Below are 22,355 nucleotides of genomic sequence, written 5' to 3'. Positions count from 1 at the left end.
TCGGGGCCGCCGCGGCTTTGGGTGGTGGCCCCATCCTCTGAGAGCAGTCCAGGACCGACCACCCTGTCTTGGAGGCGGGGCCTCACCTGGCCTGTTTGCACCAGGGCTTGACAGGCAGCCCCCTCCGGCTCCAGCAGGCCTTGGGTCCAGGCCACCTTGAATGCTGACTCTCGGCCGTGCCTGGTTCCAGGACTGGCTTTTTGGAGAGCGGGTGAACAGGCAGCCACGCACCAGGGTGTGAGGGACCCGCCCCGTGAGGCCGACACACATCTGCTGTACCTTTATTGCACTTTTATCACATTGCAAACGATTCCACAAAACTCTGCAAAGGTCAACCCACAGCTGCGCACAGCCAGCCCTGCAGGACACGCTTGCACCAATCATCTGCAGTCAAGTCCCAGATGGGCACAGTGGGCCAGCGGGCGGACTCGCAGGACGCCTGGTCATCAGGTCCTCCAAAATCACGTGGGCATCTGTCCACCAGCGCACAGGCCAGACGTCCAGCGAGAGCCTCCTCCCATCCTCAGATGAGACCCTCCAGCCCTCCAGGAGCCGAGGCCCCAGGAAGGAGAAAGAGTTTTGACTTGAAACAGGTCCCGAGTGTGAGAGCACTTGAGGGTTGAACGTGGCCTTGAGGGGCCCCCAGAACCGGGGAGGGCGGCCCTCGTGTTTGGTTTGGTAGGTGATCGGAGTCTGTGTACACGTTTCTGTTTATATACTTATTCATCATATATAAATACAAAATAGTAAATAAAGGCTCCTTTCCCTACAGAAAGGATGGAATGCCTCGGGCGCCGGCCGCCTCTGTCCGTGAGCAGAGACAGCGCCTCCTTCCAAACCTTTTCTGGTCGAACACTGACAAAATGTGTCCTGTTAGACCTGGGGAGCCTCGCCTCCCGAGGCAGCAGCTCCCGACTCCACTGATCTCGTCCTGCCTCTGAATTCACTGAATTCACGACGGGCGCGGGCACGTGCGCTCTTTGGGAGGCCCGGCCCCTCTGGCTCCGTCCCGGGCAGTGCGGCGGCCGGTGGACACTACCTCGCCGAGGCGGCTCTGTGCTCAGTGTCCAGGTCATCCTCCACCACGCTGCGGAGCCCGTCCCTCTCCACGCAGTCCCGGACGGCCTGCAGCACGACACGGAGCCGCCGGTCCAGGGCCTCCAGGTGTGGCTGGTACAGCACAGGTGCCACCTGGTCCCCCCGCAGAGACTCGGCCATCAGCAGGCTCAGCTTGTACTCTTCCTTGGCCAGGAGCTGCAGACGCAGGTAGGTGGACTTCCGGATCCTGGGGAGGAGAGGGGCGTCAGGCCTGGCACGGGACAGGGGAGATGCCTGGCCATGGGACAGCGAGAGACAGTGAGAGGGAGATCGAGAGAGTGAGTGGGAAGAGACAGAGAGAGAAAGAGGGGGACAGAGACGGAAAGAGAGAGAAAGAGACATACACAGAGAAAGACAGACACAGAAAGAGACAGAGAGAGAAAGCAGGGAGAGAGAAAGGGAGAGAGACAGAGACAGAGACAGACAGAAAGAGACACAGAGACAGGCAGACTGAGACAGACAGAGAGACAGACAGAGACAGCAGAGATGAGAGAGACCGCGAGAGAGGGGCCTGCGATCTGACGCCTCGTCAGTCACTGGGCTGTGTGATCTGCTCCAGGGTGATCTGCGGCCTCTCATCTGCACAAGGGATGAGGGTGCCCTTGCAGGATGTGGTGGCCGGCGTACTTCCCAGAGGGGTCCGGCAGGAGGATGGGGAGTGAGGAGGACGGCCCGCTCACCCAGGAGACTGACCCCAACTCGGCGCATTTGCCCAACACGGGTGCTCTGATGCCTCGTTAGAGAAGGACAAAGCATTTGCCCTGTAGGCTGCGTCCCCAGCCATGAGAGGGGGGAAAGGGGGTCTGAACCCTGGTAGAAGGTGGCAGTGGCAATGGCAGAGTCCGGCAGCCGCGCGGGGAAGCAAGGTCTCTGTGTCTCAGTCAGAGTCTGCCCTGGCCTCGAGTCCTCTCTGTAACTGGGGTGGCAGGATGGACACAGATGTGCTGGATGGGCCTGTGGGGGTGGGCAGGTGAGGTCTGCGCCTCCAGGCAGCAGAGTGAGGGTGTGGGTTGAATTCGGGGCTGTGGTTGAATTCAAGAGGAATCATACTTTCCTCTCCCAGTGTAATGGCCAGGGTGGGGTGGGGAAGGCCGTGGCCTCCTCTGTCTCCTGCGTAGTGGGGAGGAGGGTGGAGCTGGAGCCGGCTCCGGCAGGGGCTGTACCTGCAGCATTGCTGTAGCGGCACCAGGATGGACAGTTCGTCGTGCGAATACTTCCCAAACCTTCCAGAACAAAAGCAGAATTGTCAAGGGCCTCTGTACAAGGCTCCTAACAGGCTGCTGGGCTGGGAGCCGGGACAGGGGTCCACCCTGGCTGTCCCCGACACCCCAGGCAGTGGGTCCATCCCGCCCATCTCCAGCACCCCAGGCAGTGGGTCCACCCCGCCCGTCTCCGCAGTGGGTCCACCCCGCCCGTCTCCAGCCCTGTATGTGGGGTCCTGGCCTCTGGCCTGGGGAAGGGTCCCGGGCAGCCGAGTTGAGATGGCTCCAGGGAGCATCAGCCCACAGCTTAGCCGTGGAGCCATCTTTGCAGCCACACACACAAGCTATTGGGGCCCAAAGCCCATCTCTCTGAGGCCTCCAAGCCTGGGAATGGACGTCCTCCTGCCCGAATTACCTCCGAGCCTAGGAATGGACGTCCTCCTGCCCGAATTGCTCGCCTCATGCTTTGTTTATTAGGGGTCACCCTCCCTGGTCACCAGGGTCTCATCGTGCCGCCCAAGACCACCCGTGGCAGGCCAGCAGCAGCCGCAGGGGGGATGCAGAGGCTGTCTATCCCCGGTAGGCTGGCTCCAGGTCCCACGTGCGGGCAGAGGCCCGTCTATTCGGCACAGTCCTGCTCTTCCTACCAGCAGCCTATCCCAGCCTCTGTTTCCCAGGTAACACCAGGTCTGCTAGGACTTGGTTTGCAGCGTTCCTGTGCCTCGGAGGTCCCGCTCCTGGGGCGGCCCTCCATCCCGGTTGGGGCTCGGGGCTACCCCCTGCATGTGGCTCCAAGATGGGCCTTTGTGGCATTCCCATCCCTCCACTGGAGGGTCTGTTCCCCACTTCCCGGCGTCTCGGCTGGGCTGCAGGTAGCTGGGCCAGGAGGCGGCTGCCCCTTCCCCAGGTGTGCAGGGCAAGGACAGGCTCACCCTCTTCCATTGTCTAAGTGGATGATGAACGTTTCATTCCCAAACTTCTCAAACGTCTCGTAGTGGTGACGGTCCATGTTTCCTGTGGAAAGAAGCAGAAACCATCACAGCTTGTGGGAAGCCAGGCTGCGTAGCTCAGAGGCCTCTGTGCCCTGCAGAGCGGCGTCTCCTCCTCCCAGTGTGACCTCTAAGCAATCTGACCCCTCCCCAGGCCACGGAACCACAGCTGGGCCACGCCACGGACCATGCCCTGCAGAGCCCTGGGTGCATCCACTCCACGCAGGGTGGGTGACACGGGGACCCCATTCCCCTGCAGGATGTACCCATGAGGAAGTCGAAGATTGTCATGTCCATGACGTCCAGGATGCGGTGGCTGCTGTCGTAGGGCGGTGTCTGCTTCACCTCCTCGCAGTAGTCAGGGTCCACCTCCCACCTGCAGGGAGCCAGTGTGAGACGGCCGGGCTCTGCTGTGCAGACAGGGAGCCCGGTGCGCCATGAGGAGCATAGGAGAAACACTGGGGCAGGGACCCTGGCGTCTGCAGATGGACCTGCCTCGGCCGCAGTGCTGAGGCTGCATCAGCGGGAGCATGGGTGTGGGAGGGGACGGGGTCGCTCTGCCCTGCCCCGGGGTGACCCCACCTGGAGCTGCCTTCGGCTCTGGGCCCCGTGTTTTTTGCAGGGTCTCTGTGGGGAAACAGGACCTGGACACCACACTCACGAGGACAGCACGGGGTGGAAAGAACAGGGGCCATTTCTCCCGCAGGAGGGAGGAGAGGGGCAGCGGGGAGAGCAGAGCTCAAACGCTGAGAGGCCCCAATTTGAGGGACCTGCTGGGCAGACCAGCCCAGGTCAGGGAAGTGCATGGAATTACTGGAGTAAGGAAGCCCTTTGTCACTGTCTCATCAGGAAGCGGTCGTCTCACACAGGCCAGCATCGCACAGCAGGCTCTGCACCCATCTCTGCCACCCCTGTGGCCACTGACGGTCCCACGCCCGCCCAGACCCAGCTCCCTCTGCTGCCGGGCGGCCAAGAGCCAACCCCCGGCCCCACACTCACTCGGCCTTCTTGCGCTTGTGGTAGGAGCGCCGCCAAGGGTTCCGCCAGGTCTTCCTCTTGGCCAGGGACAGGTCGGGCAAGAAGGCTGCCAGCGAGCCCTCGATCTGGTCCGGCTTCCCGCACAGGGCGTGCTCCGTGGAGCAGTAGTAGGAGCACTCGCCATAGAAGCAGATGTTGTTGGCTGGGGAGGGACAGGCTGCAGGTTACCCGGGCCACACGGGGCCGCGTCCTCACCTGTGGTCTCACGGCCCCCAAGGCCGGGCCGGGCTCTGCCTGGTGCTTCTCACGGGCAGGACTCACCCACAGCTCCCCCATCAATCCCAGCAAACACCTCCACCGCACGGTATGGAAAAGTGAACCCACAGAGCTGACTTCCTGAGGCCACACAGCTCCCCAGAGGCAGAACCTGGCCTGACCCCTCAAAAATCAGGGGTTGGTCTATGGACATCCTAGGGCTGACGTTTAGTTGCTTAAAAATGCATTTGTATTGTCAAGAAAGTGAAGATGCAATCCCCAGAATGGGAAAAAATGTTCGCAAACCACACATCTGAGGATCTAGCATTGAGGGGGTATGAAGGACTCTCATCACTCAATCACAAAAAGATGAAACGCCAACTAATACACGGGCGGAGGGCTTGAACAGATGATTCTCCAAAGACGACGCCGATGGCTGACAAGCATGAGAAGAGATGGGTGCCATCGTGAGTCACCAGGGAGATGCAAATCAAAACCACAGTGAGGCACCACCTCCTCTCTGCTGGGATGGCTTCCATCAAAAGAGCAGAGGACAGCAGCTGCTGGCTGGGATGGGGAGCTGCCGCCTCTGTGCACTGCTGGCAGGCAGGGCGCACACGGTGCAGCTGTGGCAGAAATGGTCTGCACCCCTGATGGATTCAACACAGCGTCCCTGTGTGACTCAGGAACTCCCCGCCCACGTAAACCCCTAAGAGCAGAAAAGACATTTCCACACAAAAACTTGGGCACGAATGCTCACAGCAGCACTGCTCACCACGGCCGAAAAAGAGAGAATCGACCCAAATGTCCATCAAGAGAGAAGTGGACAGGCGGGGTGAACGTGTTCCATCCGCACGATGAAACGAAACGAAATGAAATGAGAGAAGGAATGAAGCCCTCACTAAACCCGAGGACCCTGTGCTCCACGAAGGAGGCCAGACAGAGGAGGCCACACGTCCTACGACCCTCTTGATACAGAACGCCCGGAATAGGCAAATCCAGATAGACTGGGGGAGGGACTGGCCACCGAGGGCTGTGGGGCGAAGAATGGAGACGGTCTGTTCACAGAAACGGGGCTCCTTTTTGGGGTTGGGAAGACCCCAAAATTCTGGATTCAGACAGTGGTGATGGTGGCACACCATTGTGAATATACTAAAAGCCATGGAACTGTACACTTTTAAGTGGTAAATTTCATGGTACATGAATTATACCTTAATAAATAAAAAGTAATGAGAAAAATGCAAGAGCTGTCCAGGCCCGCTAGCAATGGGGGTTCACTGCTCTGACGCTGGAGGCCCGGCCGACGGCGCTATTCCTGACTTTATTTGCTGACTGAATCGTTTTTCATGCTTTATTTGTGTGTGGAGAAACGCTGGAAAGTCTGGGGCTGTAGAACTGGTGAGGACGTGGTTTTGTCGGGGCCAGAGCCTCGAACCTCACTCACAGCACCCCCAGTCCCAGCATTTCTGTCATTTGAGCACACGGCTGACGTCTCAGCCAAAGGGGTCCCTCCTTGAGCCATGCAGCCGGGCTGAGTGATTCCAAGGGTCTCTTGGGGTGTTCCTGGAGCCTCCAGGCTGCAGGGCAGGCTCCCCATGAGATCTGAAGACAGATTCGGCAGGGCACTTCCCAGTGGAGTGAACAGGAGGGCGGCCGGTATGGGCTGCCCTTTTTTAGCTGAATAAGTTGAGGTTCTGAGAGGCAATGGGGTGAGTCCCAGGCCGCCCTGGTCCCCACCACACCCCACGCACCTGGCAGGTCCCGGCTGGTCTGGCCCCAACGCCCTGATCACCTGCCTGCCCCCTCTTTCCCGCGCCCCCTCTCCCCGGTGCCAACGCTGGGTAATTACTGTAAGAACGATCAAAGAAAGACCAGCTGCAATCCTGTTGTGTGTTGATACAGATTAATCAGCAGCCCACAGTCGGATGAGGCAGCCCCCCGGGGCAGGAGCTCCATTTCAGGAGCAAAATCTTCATCTGAGCACTCGTTGGCTGGAGGCTTAAAATGCGTCTGCCGTCCTCGGCTAAGCCGGTTTCAGATGGTATCAGGTTAAAAGAGAAAGGCATTTCTCGGGTCCCCGGCCATTCCTCTTTGCAGATCCAAGTCGGGTACTAAAGGGGCCTCCCGGGTGGGGTTAGAAGGGGCCTGAGCTGTGTGACCTCGGGCGAGTGCCTCCCTGCTCCGTGCCCAGCCCCTCGCCCAGGAAGCGGGGGACCCAGCAATGCCTGCATCTCGGGCTGGGAATCACACAAGGAAGCCGTGGGAAGGCAGCTGTCAAGGTAACGCAGGCTGCCCTGCACTTGGAGGGCTGGGCTTTCTGGGAGGAAGGAGTGTGAGTCCTTTTCCATTTTAGTAAATAATAAAAGACACAAACAGCAAGGAGGAAGCCAGAGTCCCAGACACACCCAGGAGAGATCCTGCCTCCTCCAGTCGCCCAAAAATGGCGTCACGGTTGGCCTCCTGGAGAGCAAGCCGGGCAAGAGTGTGGCTCCTGACAAGGACCAAGGCGGCCCCTTCACCCTGTGGCTGGAGCATCTCTGACCATTCCTATCTCTGACTGTGTCGGGGGGCTGGCCCGGCAGGAGGAGAGTTTTGCAAGGCGGACGTCTGCCACCTGCCACCCTGGACGGCTGTGGGCCCAGCGGACACTGTTATTTAGGGCAGCGGCTCTGGCTGCGTGAAGTGGGTCCATAGCTGGAAACTTGCCACCTTCAACGTGCGTTTAAGCTGGACACAGCACTGGAGAGAGTCCTGATGACCACTCTGCCAAGCCCAGGCCACCGTGGCAGGAAAAAAGGTGAAGCGAGTGATGGCAAACCCTTCTGTCCAGGCTGTGTTGGCCTGAGTGGCTTCTGGAGCTGCGGGGCACCTGGGCCTAGTCCTGGGGGCGCTCACCTTGTAGAAACGCAAAGCTGTGCGTGGACGACCTGTGCACCTCTGGGATGTGTGCAATGTGCAGATGGTAACTTACATGAGAAGTGGGGGAGGGAGTTCCGTGAGCGTTTGGGGCTTAGGAGAGGTAGGCTCTGACTGCGGCCCGGCCCCTACACGGCTGTGCGGTGCTGGGATCCTAACTGCCCTCTCCAAACCTGAGCTCCACAATCCCTACGCGGGGCAGGGGGCTGCTTAGGGCTCATCCTCCTGCTTCCCCCTCCCAGAGCCCACTTTCCCCAAGCACTAGTCCGGGCTGCCTCTCGTTCCCTCACTTTGCCCTGGCTGATGGGATTTTCCCTTTTCTGACTCACCCCACGGGAGGGTCATTCAGGCCACGGGAGGCCGAGGGGTTGTCTGCAGTGGGCTCAGCCCTCCGAGGTGCCCGGGGCTCCTGCAGAGCCTCTGAGGTCACCTGGTATCCGCGGTCGGGAGACGTACGCAAAGCAAAGTGGAGCAAACGAATCGGAACAGATTTTGTTCCCTGGAAGAGGAATCCAGGCTGGCTCCTGCACCGTTCCCTGCTGCTTTAGAGAAAGCCAAGTGCTCATAGAGGCTTCTGGAAGAAATCGGACTGACAGGGCAGAGTGGCCGGAGTGGCAGCAGTGGGGTCCCAGGGGCTGCGTTCCGAGGCGCCCGGCAATGCTGGGCCCAGCTGCTGTGGAAGATTCAAGGACTCGTCTGTCCGGGCAGGGAGACGAAACTGTTGGGGCCTCCGGCGGCCGAGGACATCTTGGGATTTTAGGGGAGAAACTTGCGCTGCCCTGGAAAACGCAACTAATATCCGGAAACCAGGAGTAGCCAGGGAAGCTGCCAGAACGCGTAATCAAAGTGGTGGCTCCAGGGAGACGTGAGAAGGGATTCCAGCAATGGCAGCAAAGGTGGTCGACGGCTGACTTGCAGTGCAGAGCTCAGGGGTGCTCCGGTGACCACCGTCCCTGGCCTGCTGAGGACCTGGGGATTCCAAGCGTCAGCCAACATGGGACGTAGAAGTGACTTAATACACCTGCTTGGACTGATAATCAACTCAGTCTTCTTTTTTTTTTTTTTTGAGACACGGTCTCACTCTGTCACCCACACTGGAGAGCAGTGGTGTGCAATCATAGCTCACTGCAGCCTTGACCTCCTGGGCTCAAGCCATCCTCCTGCCTCAGCCTCTCGAGTTGCTGGACTCACAGGTGCACACCACCAGACCTGGCTGATTTTTTTCATTTTTTGTAGAGATGGGGTCTCGCTCTGTTGTCCAGGCTGAGCTTGAACTCCTGGGCTCAAGTGATCCTCCCAGTGCTGTGATTACAGGTGTGAGCCTCTGTGCCCAGTCACTCAGTAAGACCTTAAAAATGGGGAGGGAGCAACCTGCCCCCACAGGCTCGTTTTACAGTGAAGTGAGGAGTTCCGGAGATGCTGCTCGGAGAAGGGCCAGGCAGGGCACGTTCTCAGCATCAATGGGTGTCTTTGACTCCTCCCTGCGCGACCCTGTGACCGTCTCTTTCAGTCGGTCCCGAACTGACCCTGTGACGGTCTCTTTCAGTCGGTCCTGAACTGACAGCCTGGTCTGCAATGCAGAGAATCGAGCCTAAGCTGGAGGAATTCCCGCCGTCGCTGCACAGGGTGCTGGCACCTGAGGATGGAGAATGTTAGTCTTTGGAACCTTTGGAATCCATCACTGTAAAAGTTGCAATAAAAAATTGTAAAAAGACGTGGATAAGAAGCAGTCAGGCATCCAGGCATCACCGGGGTGGAGCCCAGCCTCAGCGGGCACCAGGGTGTGCATGGCGGGCTGCAGGGCGGTCAGTCCTGTGAACGGTGGGGCAGGAGGCAGTGCCCGGATGGTGCGGTCAGGGTCCATCCAACGGCTGACAGCGGCTGGAGCTCAGTCGTGCTTAGGAAGCCCTGGACTCCCAGGGTGGGGAGGCGAGTTTCAGCCCCTTAGAAAAGATGGACAGCTCAAACCATCCAAACAGGGACTGAATTATCTGTGAGCCAATGTGTTCCCCATCACTGGGGTGTGCCTGGCTCAGGCACAGCGGACCGGGGAGCCCTCAAAGACCCCCACACTCAGGCTCTGCCTCTGCCCCGATTCCTGGTGTGTGAGGCCAGGCACCACTGGACCAGGGAAGGGAGCCCTTCTTCCTGCCTCTGTGGAGCTTTCTGTCCTATTTTTCTCTTATTAATGGGCTTTGAGAGGAAGAAAACAAATGAGGATCTCGGTGAGCCCCGGCTGACGGAACAAAACTTAATTAAATCATGGATTCAGAAGCCTGGTTCTGACAAATTCATGAATGCAGTTAAGAGAAAGTGCAGAGTCCGCACATCGATCCGAAACATCTGCAGAAAATGAGCTTTCAGGTCAAGGTTTTATGTGCCAGCAAATCTGAAGACGCAGCTAATCAGGGGCCCTAATTGGATTTTATCTGCATGAATTAAACAGACGGGCCAGGAGAGCGGCTGAGGCCCCTGACAGCGAGAGCCTCCAACCCGGAGGGCCCCTCCCCAGCGAGGTCCTTGCTCTGCAGGGTATCCTGGGGTGACCACTGGGTGCCTTCATTCCGCAGTACTCACCACCGCTGGGACCACTCTTGACCTTCAAGATGGAAACGTAGGGGACCGAGTTCAGAACAGGCAGGGGAGTGTCCCAGAGCTCGGCAGGTGAGCGGTGGAAATGGGAACAGGCTGTGAAGCAGGGGCCTGGCGCAAGGGAGGCGCTCGGAGGGGAGGACTGAGCCCTTGGCAGAGCCGCTAATGCCAGTTTCTTTTCTTTTCTTTTTTTTTTTGAGACAGGGTCTCACTCTGTTGCCCAGGCTGGAGGGCACTGGCGCGATCCCCACTCACGGCAGCCTCCACTCCTGGGCTCAAGCAATCCTCCTGCCTCAGCCTCCTGAGTAGCTGTGACCACAGACAAGCACCACCACGGCTGCTAATTTATTTATTTCCTGTAGACAGGGGTCTGGCCATGTTGCCCAGTCTGGCCTCAAACTCCTGAAATCAAGTGACCCTCCCCACTTGGCATCCCCAAATGCTGAGATTACAGGCATGAGCCACCACACCCAGCCCAAATGTCAGGGTTAAAGCAACCTGGGTAGATAATTAAGTAGAAAATAGTGTGTTTATGTGTGCACTGTACTTATCACGTACAGTCTTGAAGGTTTTATAAACCTCAGCACCAACAGAGACATCTATTCCCACCTGACATTCAGGCCATCCTGTATCCCCTCAAGGGCACCAGGGACTGGGGACCGGGGCCAGCCCTGCTCACAGTCCAGCTGCTTCACCGAGGCCGGGAAGGCCGCCCACCCTGTTGCTATAGGACGGGGGTTCTGCTGGGTGTGTTTAAATCTGGGTGGGCAGGTCCCAGAGAGGTCTGCTGGCTGGGCCACCTGGAGAAGGCTCCCTGGAGAGGCTAGGACCTCCCGAAAGTGAATCGTTTCACCAGTTAAAATAAACAAACAAATGGAAGAAGAAACAGCCTCTCTGTGCACAGCAGGACGTCGGTTAAATGGTGATGGTGCCACCTTGAAGCTGTCTGTGGTTCGGCACCTGGTGTGGAAGGGGGCACAGGGCACCCTACATGGGAGGTGGTTTGGGAACGGCCCTGCACGTGGTTTCTTTTAGTTAGAGGTACTCAAGCCCCATCACTGTGGGTTCGGTGTGGGCCCCCCGTGCCAGGCTACCTGGAGAGATGAATGTGGGCCCCCCGTGCTAGGCTACCTGGAGAGATGAATGTGGGCCACCGTGCCAGGCTACCTGGAGAGATGAATGTGGGCCCCCGTGCCAGGCTACCTGGAGAGATGAATGTGGGCCCCCCGTGCCAGGCTACCTGGAGAGATGAATGTGGGCCCCCCGTGCCAGGCTACCTGGAGAGATGAAGAAGGTCCTCCAGAGCTTCTTGTCCCGTGTGACGTCCCGGATCTCCTTGGTCATGTTGACCATCCTGCCGGCCACGGGAGGAACCCGGCGGAAGTCCAGGATCCTGGCAAGAAAGGGGCATGGGAGGTTCTGTGCTCTGTGCGGCTGAGCCGGCCTCTGTCTCCCTGCCTCCGAATAAACCCAGCCCTAGGCCCGGGGGCTCTGCCTGGCCCTGCGGTGATGGGGGCGGGAGAGGCCCCTGAGGGACCGGGGCTGGCGTCGCCTCGCTGATGGGCACACACCGCCAACTGCCCACATAGCTAAAGCCTGCCCTCATTCCAGGGCTAAATTTAAAACAAAATTAAATTAAAGGCACCACTTTTAATGGAACTCTCTCTGAACCACACCGCAGGCTCCCACTTGCTTAATTAAGTGGAGAATGCAGGGCGAGAGCTTTTCTTGCTGATGGAGGACGTGGTGATTATCCTGTGAGGCGAGATGACCAGGTGTGGAGGAACGTGGGCCATCTGCCAGGGCCGACCCGGGGCCCAGGGCCCGACCGTGCCTCTGAGTGGAGCACCTGCCCCCTCCACCTGTCAGACGGCTTGCCTGGGCACCGGGCTCTGTGTCCTGCTTTATAAACACGTTGATCCGAGGGGAGCTGTTTCCTAACGAGTGACCCTCCCTGGCTTGGTGGCCACTGTCTTTCTTTTCATAGAAAAGCCCTTTTATGGGTTCAGGCTCTTCTAGATAGCTGAAATGGTTGAAAATCGGGCTTCTGGCGATTTCTGTAGTCACCACAGGAGACTTTGATCCTTAAAAAAGCCCTTTAGGCCGGGCGCGGTGGCTCAAGCCTGTAATCCCAGCACTTTGGGAGGCCGAGGTGGGTGGATCACAAGGTCAGGAGATTGAGACCATCCTGTCTAACACAGTGAAACCCCGTCTCTACTAAAAAATACAAAAAATTAGCTGTGCATGATGGCGGCACCTGTAGTCCCAGCTACTCGGGAGGCTGAGGCAGGAGAATGGCGTAAACCCGGGAGGCAGAGCTTGTAGTGAGCTGAGATCCAGCCATTGCACTCCAGCCTGGGTGACAGAGCGAGACTCCGTCTCAAAAAAAAAAAAAAAAAAAAAAAAAAGCCCTTTAAATTCCAACGTGCGCCCACGTCACTAGAGATCTTGTGAAAATGCAGATTCTGGTCCCAGGTCTGGGTGGAGCCCAGGACTCTGCATTCCAACTGGCCCAGGGCAATGCCAGTGCTGCCGGCTCTGGGGCCGCACCCCGGGCTGGGACATGTCAGGGCCCTGCAGGGCAGACAAGGAGGCTCTAGGGGGCTGAGGGTGGCGCCTCCTCCCTCTACTGCACCAGGGCAAGGTCCCTCAATCCACGGGGCCCCTCTGGACCCAGGGCCAGGCCCGTGAACTGCCCCTGGAGGGTACTGAACACGGACCCCCTCACTTCCCCAGCAGCAGGGCCAAGCTGACCCTCACGACGGGTTCACTTTCTGCTGGGCTGGGGCAGCGGAGACAGGCGACCGCGGGGCCTTCCGGGCCCCCTCATTGCGAACGTGGCTTCCTCCTCCTCGGGAAGCCTGCTTTGGTCTCCCGGAGACATCTGCGCCCTGTGACTCTCCGTGTTAAGATTCGTGGCACTAAATACTCCCCCTTCCCTCCCTGCCTCCTTCCCTCTTGCCTTTTCCTCTATTACGGACCGCACAGCAGCTACTGCGCCTCCTGTCTGCCCTAACGGTGGGGGTGCCTGAGGGGCCCATCTGGATTAAGGCTCCCTGAGGGCACCCTCTCCCTCCGTGACAGAGGGACGGTTAGGAGCACGGAGATCTGGGCAAATCGCCTCTCACTGCCTCCGTTTCTTGTCTGTGAGGGGGGATATGAAAGGGTCTCCCTACCACGTGTTGTGTGGGCTACGGGAACACACAGGACCTGGTCAGGGCAGCACTCGGGGTGGGGGGAGAGCAGGCACCAGCGCTGCCTGATGGTGACCAAGGTGACGACGACGTCCTGCTGTGTCCAGCGCAAGACGGCCCGGCTGACCGGTGGGTCTGAGCGCACGGGAGCGTGGACGGAGGAAGGGCTCACCTGTCCAGGTGGAAGGCTGCAATCTCCGCGTTGTGCCTCTCGTAGTCAGAGAAATAAAAAAAGTCAGGGGGCGTCTCCTGCTCCCTCGTTTGTCTGCGAAAACAGGACAGAAACGGAAACGGTTTGTCACCGAGAAAACCTCCGGGTGCCGGAGGAGGCGGGACGTGCTGGGTTCGGCCCTCCAGAGCCCACTGTTCTCTTTCTAAGGGTGTTGCTAACTGTCAAGAAACACAATCATCATTAAAAATTAAACGATATCAACTTACGTTAAACACATTCCCTTCAGAAGCGACAGGCACCAGGGTCTCGTCCCTTCCTGATTAGGGGTGTCTGTCTCTTGCAGCCGAGAGCCAAAGTCCCCTCTAGCAGCAGCACCCCGCGTGCTCCCAACTCCACGCTGGTGACCTCGAAATCAGCCCAGGGGGCAGTTCTCACACCACGGAAACGGGCAAACTGCAGATCAGGCTTATTACGCCCGGGGAGCTGGTTATTAAATATTTACAGCCCACCCCAGGTCCACGCCACCAGCCAAACGGATTCTCCCGAGAAGCCGCTCTTGCCTGGTGCCCAGAGATTCAGGCAGAGCATGGGCCACATGGGCCCACACACGGGGAGGGGCAGGCCCTGGTACAAGAGGAGCCCCCTCAACAAACGAGACGGACTTCCCCTGGTGTGGGCCCGGAGGCCAGGGTCAGGTCGGACCGGCTGCCCCTCACACCTGCCTCCGCTGCCCGCCAGCTCTCAGGAAGGGACGTGAGGGAGGCTGGGAGATTTCTGGGGGCTGCCGTGGGTCCTCTTTCTGAAGCCTGGAAGAGATGACCTGACCCCTTTTCCAATGTCTCCCTCCTTCCCGCCGGTCGGCCTCAGTTCCCACTGAGCTGCTTCCCGTCTCTTGAGCTGGGGTCACGGCTGTCAGCTGCTGCTTCCCACGCTTGTCTCCTGGCCCTCCACACTCCTGTCTTTGTGCACGCTGTTCCGCCCTCCTGGGACGACCTTCCCTTCACGTCTCCAGACGGCTGTTAGCATTTCCTAACGAGTGTCTTACAGACGGCCGGGCCTCAACTTCTCAGCACTCAAGAAGTCATCGGTCAGAGAAGGCTGGAGTTTGGGCAGTAGTTCCTCCCGCCCACCCCGCCAGGTCTTCCCCGTCCACACGCGCGTCATAAAGGCTCTGACAAGGCCTGCAGACAGGCTGTTGGACGCATGGTGTCCAGCCCTACACGGACTGTGGAACTCATTCTGTGTGTGTACAGCATGTTCCCACACCCTGTACTTTTGAGGTCTGTTGGTTGAAGCTTCAAGTGCAAGTCATTTTCAAGGCCCAGCTCAAAGGCAAACTCCACAAAACCTTCCCAGATGCCGCAGCAAGGATGAGCTTCTGCCCCCTACAAGCACCCCCAGCCCAGTGAGCAGAGGCGAACGCTGCTGGAACTTCCGGTGCCCCGCCCGTGACAGCCAACGCAGAGCCCCAGCTGGGCCACCAGCGGCCGCCAGCCACCTCGCCCGCAGTGGACGCTGGTCAGCAGCTCCCCCCTCGCTGTCCCCGTTTCTCTACATAGAAAGTGAGGGGCTGGTGGATGCTGACCGTGGGGATTTAATGCTGCCTAAGTGCCCCAGGCCCAGGACAGGCTGCTTTGAGCCTGCCCCTAAAGCAGGGTGGGGTGAAGGAGCAGGGTGGGGTAAAGAACGCCTGGATGGCCCAGCACCAGGTCCACCCAACTCCCAGCCTGGCTTCTCCAGGACCCAGTGGACGTTGGGGTTGTCAGGGGCCCTCCCAGCAGCACGAGGCCTGGGTCTGGGTTCCTAAGTCGAGGGGCAGGCAGATGCCCTGCGGGGAACAGGGACCCCGTTAGCTGCTCTCGGGGGTGCTGGCTCCCCACAGGACCTGGCTGCTGCTCAGTGGGACTCCCTTGCTGCTGTCACCCAGGCCTGGAATCCGTGGGGCTCTCCCGTGACGAGGGAGACCTGGAGGTCACACGCTCACCCACTTACAGATGAGCACATGGAGCCCAGAGAGTCAGTGACTTCCTTAGGGGCCAGCGTCGGTGGCTCAGCCCAGGGCTCCTGGGTCCCGTCCATTCGCTTGTTCATTCATTCATTAATTCAGGCAGTAGAGCGACTACGCTTAGTACACTCAAGCACTGTTCTGGCCTTGGGCAGAGAGGGAGCCTGGGCCGGGGGCAGGAGGTCCAGTCTCCATGTGAACAGCCCGGGTCGAAGGAGCCTCCTGGGCTCCACGAACTCCCCATTCCTGTCCCAGTGCCAGGGGCTCTGCTCTGCACGTGGCGGGAGCCTGGCGCTGGGGGAGCCAGGACACCTGAGACCAAGCCTGGACAGTGCCAGGGGCTCTGCTCTGCACGTGGTGGGAGCCTGGGGCTGGGGGAGCCAGGACACCTGAGACCAAGCCTGGAGCTGGGACCCTGACCACCGCCCAGCCCTGCTCGGCCCCTCGGAGAAGCAGGGCAGAGGCTCCAGAGCACAGCAGGACGCAGGCTGGGGATGTCAGGCGGGCCTGTGGCTGTCTGTGAGGGTGAGCAGGGCGGCAGCCGGCCCAGCACCCAGGGAGCACGACACCAGTTTTTAATCAGGAAACAAGGCCAGTAGACGCAGTCTCAGAGCACATCTCCTCACCAAGTGCCTCAGAACACTCACGCGCCCACCCACGGATTTGGGTCCAGTCAGCCCTAGGCGCATACTCTTACTTGGGTCTTACTCAGATTCACAGGCTGCTCTTCAACCTACTGCCACGACCCGAGACCCCGTGTGCCTCCCCCGCCCCCTACAGCGACACAAACACCGTCTGTTGCAGTTTTCTCATCTGAAAAGTGGGGTGAAGCTCCAGCCTTCTCAGGGCCACCCTGAGTCTTCAGGACCACGGGGACCCAGATGCGGACGGGCCCGCAGAGCAGCCCAGGCCCACGCGACGGAGGCCCGGGGTCCCAGCTCCCAGTGGCCCCTTCTCAGTTAAGCAGCTCAAAGGCCTCTCCTGCACTGGCTGGGGGGCCCCGGCACACCCACCCTGGACCCACAGTCACACCACGGGGGAGAGGCTGGGCTCAGTGTCCCAGGCCGGGCTCAGCCCCGGTTTGCTGTGTGCACCCTGTCACCTCCCACCCCCCCCGTTTCCGAGTCTCCCCCACGGCCTCCAGGACCCTTTGGCTCTGCCGTCAACGCCTCCCACAGTAAGAGGCCAAGAAGGGCAATGCGGGCACCGCCCTGTCCCTCCACCCTGGCCAAGGGACACAAGGCCACAGGTGGGGTTGCTTAGGAAAGGTTAGTGCCGTTCTGTAAACACGACAGGGCTTCTGTGTCTCAGGCCAACACTCCAGGGGAAGGGGGGCCGAGCCGCAGGGCCCTGTGCCGTGCCTGTCCACGCAAGTGTTTGACCGATGTGATCATGGTGGAAATGTTGACCAATTGTCAAGATCATGTCTGAGGGGAAGCATGCTTCCTCCACCAAGGCTGGCCGCCGCCTCCACCGGAGGGAGAGCCCGTCCCAGGGCGTCCTCCCAGGCCAGGCCCAGGGAGGGAACTCAGCCCCCCACCCAGGAAGAATTTACCAGAATCAAACGCTGGTGACCTTTCCAGGTGCTGGGAACAGAGCCGGCGGGAATCCTCAGCTCACACGCCCTGCGGCCCACACCTCCCACTCAGGGCTGACGGCGTTCCTTCTGGGCTCCAGCACTCCAGCAATGCAGACTGCAGACGCCGTAACCTTCCCAACCCTTGGCTTCCCCGGCCGGGTCCTTCCCTCCATATACACAGCGGCGGTCCGCCTGACTCCTGGGAGCCTCCTGGCCCTGCCACGGGCTGACATCATCACTGCACGAACAGCAGGGCCGGGCTCAGGTCCTGAGTGGGACGTCCACATCCCTTGGGGGAGACCACGTCTGGGTCACAGGCTGCCCGGGCTCCCTTCCTCCCACACTGTTCTCAGACAGCTGTGGCCACAATTCTCCACGTTTCCTGAATGTTTCTTGCTGGGGGTTAAGGATTTGTACCACGCACGGCCTTTCTAAGAACTAGTCTGGGCTGCTAGAAACGGAACAGATCAGTTTCCACGATCCCACGTAACATTTGCCTTGACAGGGCCCCGAGTAGGCGCGAGGCCAGATGGGGATTCCAGGAGCTACTTAAAATAAAACGTGGATGGTGGGCTGGCGCCTGAAGGACACATTTGCTTCACGACCCCGCGGGTCTGCGGTCGTTGCCGTCTTGGGCACACCAGCGGCAAAGGCGGGTCGGCCTGTGGGGCAGGGCAGGGGCAGGTGCGGCGGCAAACTGAACGCGCTGCCCACAGGGTGGCCCTGCAGAGCCGAGGCCCAGGCTGGCCGGGATCCTGAGGTTCAAGAGAAAGAGTCTAGACCTTGTGGAATCTCCTGGTTTTTAAGTGCTGACAAATGGATTTCATTTTTCTAAAACACTAAAGGTCAGACCAAACGGTCCGCTGCAGTCAGCCCGCAGTTCCGGGGCTGGTAGCTGCTGGAGTGTTGGGTATTTTTAAGGTTAAAAGGCCGTCGTCGTATTCAACTTGGAAGGATTAGCTTTGAGCAAAACTCGTTCCACAGAACACGAGTTCTACTAGATTTTAGTAACTTTTAGCTGGAAAAAGAGAAATCCAGATGCAGGCGAGATTTCTTTTCCATAAACTTCGAGCCTTATGTCTGCACAGTGACTCCCCGGAACGGCCCAGCATGAGTCCAGGAGTTCACGGCCAGCCTAGGAAACACAGTGAGACCCCATCTCTACGGAAAATAAAAAAATTAGCTGGGCATGGTGGACCTGTGGTCCCAGCTACACGGGAGGCTGAGATGGGAGGATCACTTGAGCCCAGGAGGTCAAGGCTGCAGGGACCACTGCAATCCAGCCGGGATGACACAGTGAGACCCTGTCTCCAAAAAATAATCATCATTATTATTATTTTTATTTTCTTTAGAAAATTCTCAGCGACTCATTAGTTGGGCAGTTAGAATTCACTGTAGGTCCTTGGGGCAAAGCCCTGCACCACAGGGTGCCTGATAAAGCAGTTAGGAAACTGTGAGCTCCCAGAACATCCACTGCAGAGGCAGCGCCCAGGTATCCCAGCTGGCACAGGTCTCCCGGCTGGCACAGGTCTCTTGGGGCCCAGGTCTCCAGGGTGGCACAGGTCTCCGGGCTGGCATGTGTCTCCTGGGTGGCACAGGTCTCCCGGGTGGCACAGGTCTCTTGGGGCCCAGGTTTCCCAGCTGGCACAGGTCTCTTGGGGCACAGGTCTCTTGGGGCCCAGGTCTCCCGGCTGGCACAGGTCTCCCAGCTGGCACAGGTCTCCCGGGTGGCACAGATCTCCCAGCTGGCACAGGTCTCTTGGGGCCCAGGTCTCCCGGCTGGCACAGGTCTCCCAGCTGGCACAGGTCTCCTGGGTGGCACAGATCTCTTGGGGCCCAGGTCTCCCAGCTGGCACAGGTCTCCCAGCTGGCACAGGTCTCCCGGGTGGCACAGGTCTCCTGGGTGGCACAGGTCTCTTGGGGCCCAGGTCTCCCAGCTGGCACAGGTCTCCCGGGTGGCACAGGTCTCCTGGGTGGCACAGGTTTCTTGGGGCCCAGGTCTCCCAGCTGGCACAGGTCTCTTGGGGCCCAGGTGTCCCGACTGGCACAGGTCTCCCGGCTGGCACAGGTTTCTTTTAGGTACTGTCTTGTGGGGGCAGCTGTTCTCACCCAGGCCAGGTCCCCTGGACACACAGCCACTCCATGTCCCTCTGAGCCTGCCCGTTGGTGTGGGCGCCTGGGGTCACCTTCTCACCCCCAGCCCGCCTGTCCACTGGTGCTTCCTCGGTGATGGACGTGAGCTTCTGTGCTGTCCAACTCGGCAGCCCCTGGCCACACGTGGCTGTGGGACACTCGAAATTGGACGTGAGCTTCTGTGCTGTCCAACTCGGCAGCCACTGGCCACACATGGCTGTGGGACACTCGAAATGTGACCAGAGCCTCCAGGATCTAAGTTTTAAATCTGATTTTATCTTAAATCTAATGGGCACACCAGCTAGCAGTGCGCAGTGGGGCTCTGAAAATGGGGCCTTCTGAGGCCTCTGGTGTCTGCTCACCGTCCGTCCCGCGCCCTGGCCAGGATGGAGGGAGCCGAGTCCACCCCCTCCCCCAGCACACCAGCCCTGCCCCCAGTGCACTGAACAGCACTGCCTCCCTGGCCCACGGCCCCGCCTGCCCTCCCTTCCCATCCTCCTCCTCCTGCTTCCTCAGTCAGGACTGTCCTGGCCGTCGCCTCCGGGAAGACCCTCTGCAATCGTTCGGTCCTGCAGACGCCCCTTGTCCCGTACACACGAGGCCTGCAGAAGGGCGTTTGTCAGATCTGCGTCCCCAGGCCCACAGGCGGCACATCTCCAGGTCTGGCGGCTCCTCTTGCTGCTGTCACTGACTCTCGCCAGTCCGGATTCCAAACCCCAGAGGGAGAATAAGAGCAGCTGCTTGCCAGGGCTGTTGTGGGACGGGCATACACTCCTGGTATACTGTAGGAGCTCACCGCGTGGTGATGTGGACGTCTCAGTAGCAGGTGAAATATAACGGGACATCCACGCAGAGCTCTCCAGGCCTGCCAGAGCTCAGGGGGCCTCTGGGGAAACTGAGGCCCAGGGAGGGGCAGGCCCAGGCAGTGTCTAGTGAGCATCGGCATGGGGCTGGGCCCGGATGCTGGGTGGTTTAGTTCTGACCACCCACTGCAGTACGCGCACGCATGCACAAACACACATGTACACACAAACCCTGCACACGCACCTGCACACTCACAAACGCACACACGGGCACTCACGATGGATGCACATTAACACGTGTGCACACACATACGTACGTGCAGATACATGTGCGTACACACATTCATGCACACGTGCATCCATACACTTACACACTCACAAGTGCACGTGTGTGCGTTCACAGATATGCACACTCACAGGAGTGCACACACACACACACAACCCCCACAGAACAGCGCTGTCAGAGGGTTCTTGGCGAGATGGGGATTAGGACCCGGCTCCAACGATCTGTCCCCGGCACAGCCTTGCAGAGGGGCTGGGAAAGCGCATTTAGTGAAGGTGGAGTCCGATCTCCTCACTGCAAAGAGACAAAGTTCACGCAGAAGACGAATGACTTGCTGACTTGAGTCACCTGCACAAATCCCGTCATTACAGCACATCCCATCTGGCGGCTCCCACCTGACCCTGCATTCCACTCCCGGGCAGAGGGCAGCGGGCAGTGAATTCTACTCTGGGCTCCGCTCCCGAGGCCACAGCCGGGCTGAAAGTCCCAGGGAAGGGGCCAGACCCAGGCGCCCCCAGCAGGAGGAAGCAGGGAGGGAGCAGCCCCAGGGGTAAGGAAGAAAGTAGCTTCCAACAAACCACCCCTTCAGGACAATTCACCCCTGAAGCTCACCCCACCCGTTAAGCCCTGGCCCCACTTGGGGTTTTTCCAATCACTGGAGAACCCTCACCAGTTCCCTCTAGAATACAAGTCAGCTCTCCAGCACCTGCCCCTCCTCTCCTTCCCCTCCGCCCCCTGCTCAGGGAGGATGTGCTCAGGAAGCCAGACTCAAGCTCGCAGCCCCCCCGTCCGCTGCCTTTGCACGTGCCCCCTGCCAGCCCTGCCATGGTCTGTCTCAGCCCCTCTGTAGGGTTTTCCTGGAGCCTGAGGCAGAAGGTGGCTTGGCCCTGGCTACACTGGATGGCATTGTTCGCTGGACCCAAGGGGGAGGGCCCCAGGGCAAGAGTGTTCTGTTTTCTGGATCACATGCCTGGCCAAGTGCTTGTTTCCGAACAGGCGTTTCATAAACAAATGAATGAATGAGGACTCAGTCAAAGAATTGTCCAGAGAGGTCTAGATCTATCTGCAGCCTCGAGCTCTTGTCATCTCATTCCTTCCGTTTCTATCAGTGTCACCTCTACCACCATCACCACCATCACCATCACCTCCACATCACCATCACCTCCACATCATCGTCACCTCCACCATCACCTCTATCATCATCTTTGCCACCATGGTCATCACCTTCACCATCATTATTCTTATTACCATCATGATCACTATCACCATCATCATCATCACCTTCACCATCATCACCACCATCACTATCACCATCACCACCATCACCTCCACCACCATCACAATCACCTCCACCATCATCATCATCACCTCCACCATCAACACCATCACCTCCACCATCATCACCACCACCTCCACCATCACCTCCACCATCATCACCACCATCACTATCACCATCATCACCATCACCTCCACCATCATCACCATCGTCACCACCATCACCTCCACCATCATCACCACCATCACCTCCACCATCATCACCATCACCTCCACCATCATCACCATCACCACCATCACCACCATCACCTCCACCATCATCACCACCATCATCATCACCATCACCTCCACCATCATCACCATCATCACCACCATCACCACCATCACCTCCACCATCACCTCCACCATCATCATCACCATCACCTCCTCCACCATCACCACCATCACCACCATCATCATCACCATCACCTCCACCATCATCACCATCATCACCACCATCACCTCCACCATCACCTCCACCATCATCATCATCATCACCACCATCACCACCATCACCTCCACCATCATCACCACCATCACTATCACCATCATCACCATCACCTCCACCACCATCATCACCACCTCCACCTCCATCACCATCACCTCCACCGTCATCATCACCATCACCTCCACCATCATCATCACCATCACCTCCACCATCACCATCACCTCCACCATCATCACCACCATCACCATTACCTCCATCACCATCATCAGCATCACCTCCACCACCATCATCACCGTCACCTCCACCATCATCATCACCATCACCTCCACCATCACCATCACTGTCACCATTACTTCCATCACCATCATCACTGTCACCATCACTTCTACCATGG

General features: G+C 59.0%; 1 protein-coding gene across 3 annotated transcripts in view; it reads right to left on the bottom strand.

Moving 5' to 3' along the window:
• Nucleotides 1-265: 265 nt before the first annotated feature.
• Nucleotides 266-22,355, bottom strand: part of FAM20C (FAM20C golgi associated secretory pathway kinase) — a 68,136-nt gene continuing 46,046 nt past the window's right edge. For 2 of the 3 annotated variants that reach the window (XR_012432130.1, XM_074034213.1), the window contains 3 exons: nt 13,397-13,489; nt 11,308-11,423; nt 8,487-9,074 (listed from right to left, as the gene is read on the bottom strand). Coding sequence is in view for 2 of the 3 variants with exons in the window: in XM_074034213.1 (XP_073890314.1) it covers nt 8,896-9,074; nt 11,308-11,423; nt 13,397-13,489 (388 nt within the window). In the remaining variant the exon portion in view is untranslated. Of the gene's footprint in view, nt 1,286-2,261; nt 2,322-3,232; nt 3,315-3,555; nt 3,666-4,288; nt 4,470-8,486; nt 9,075-11,307; nt 11,424-13,396; nt 13,490-22,355 lie in introns of those variants that run through there. The other variant, XM_005548948.4, reaches the window with a different exon arrangement.

This window comes from Macaca fascicularis, chromosome 3, assembly GCF_037993035.2.
Source record: "Macaca fascicularis isolate 582-1 chromosome 3, T2T-MFA8v1.1".
In the NCBI taxonomy this organism is placed as follows: Eukaryota; Metazoa; Chordata; class Mammalia; order Primates; family Cercopithecidae; genus Macaca; species Macaca fascicularis.
The sequence above is the reverse complement of the archived record's forward strand: the minus strand, read 5'-3'. Positions and strand labels throughout refer to the sequence as shown.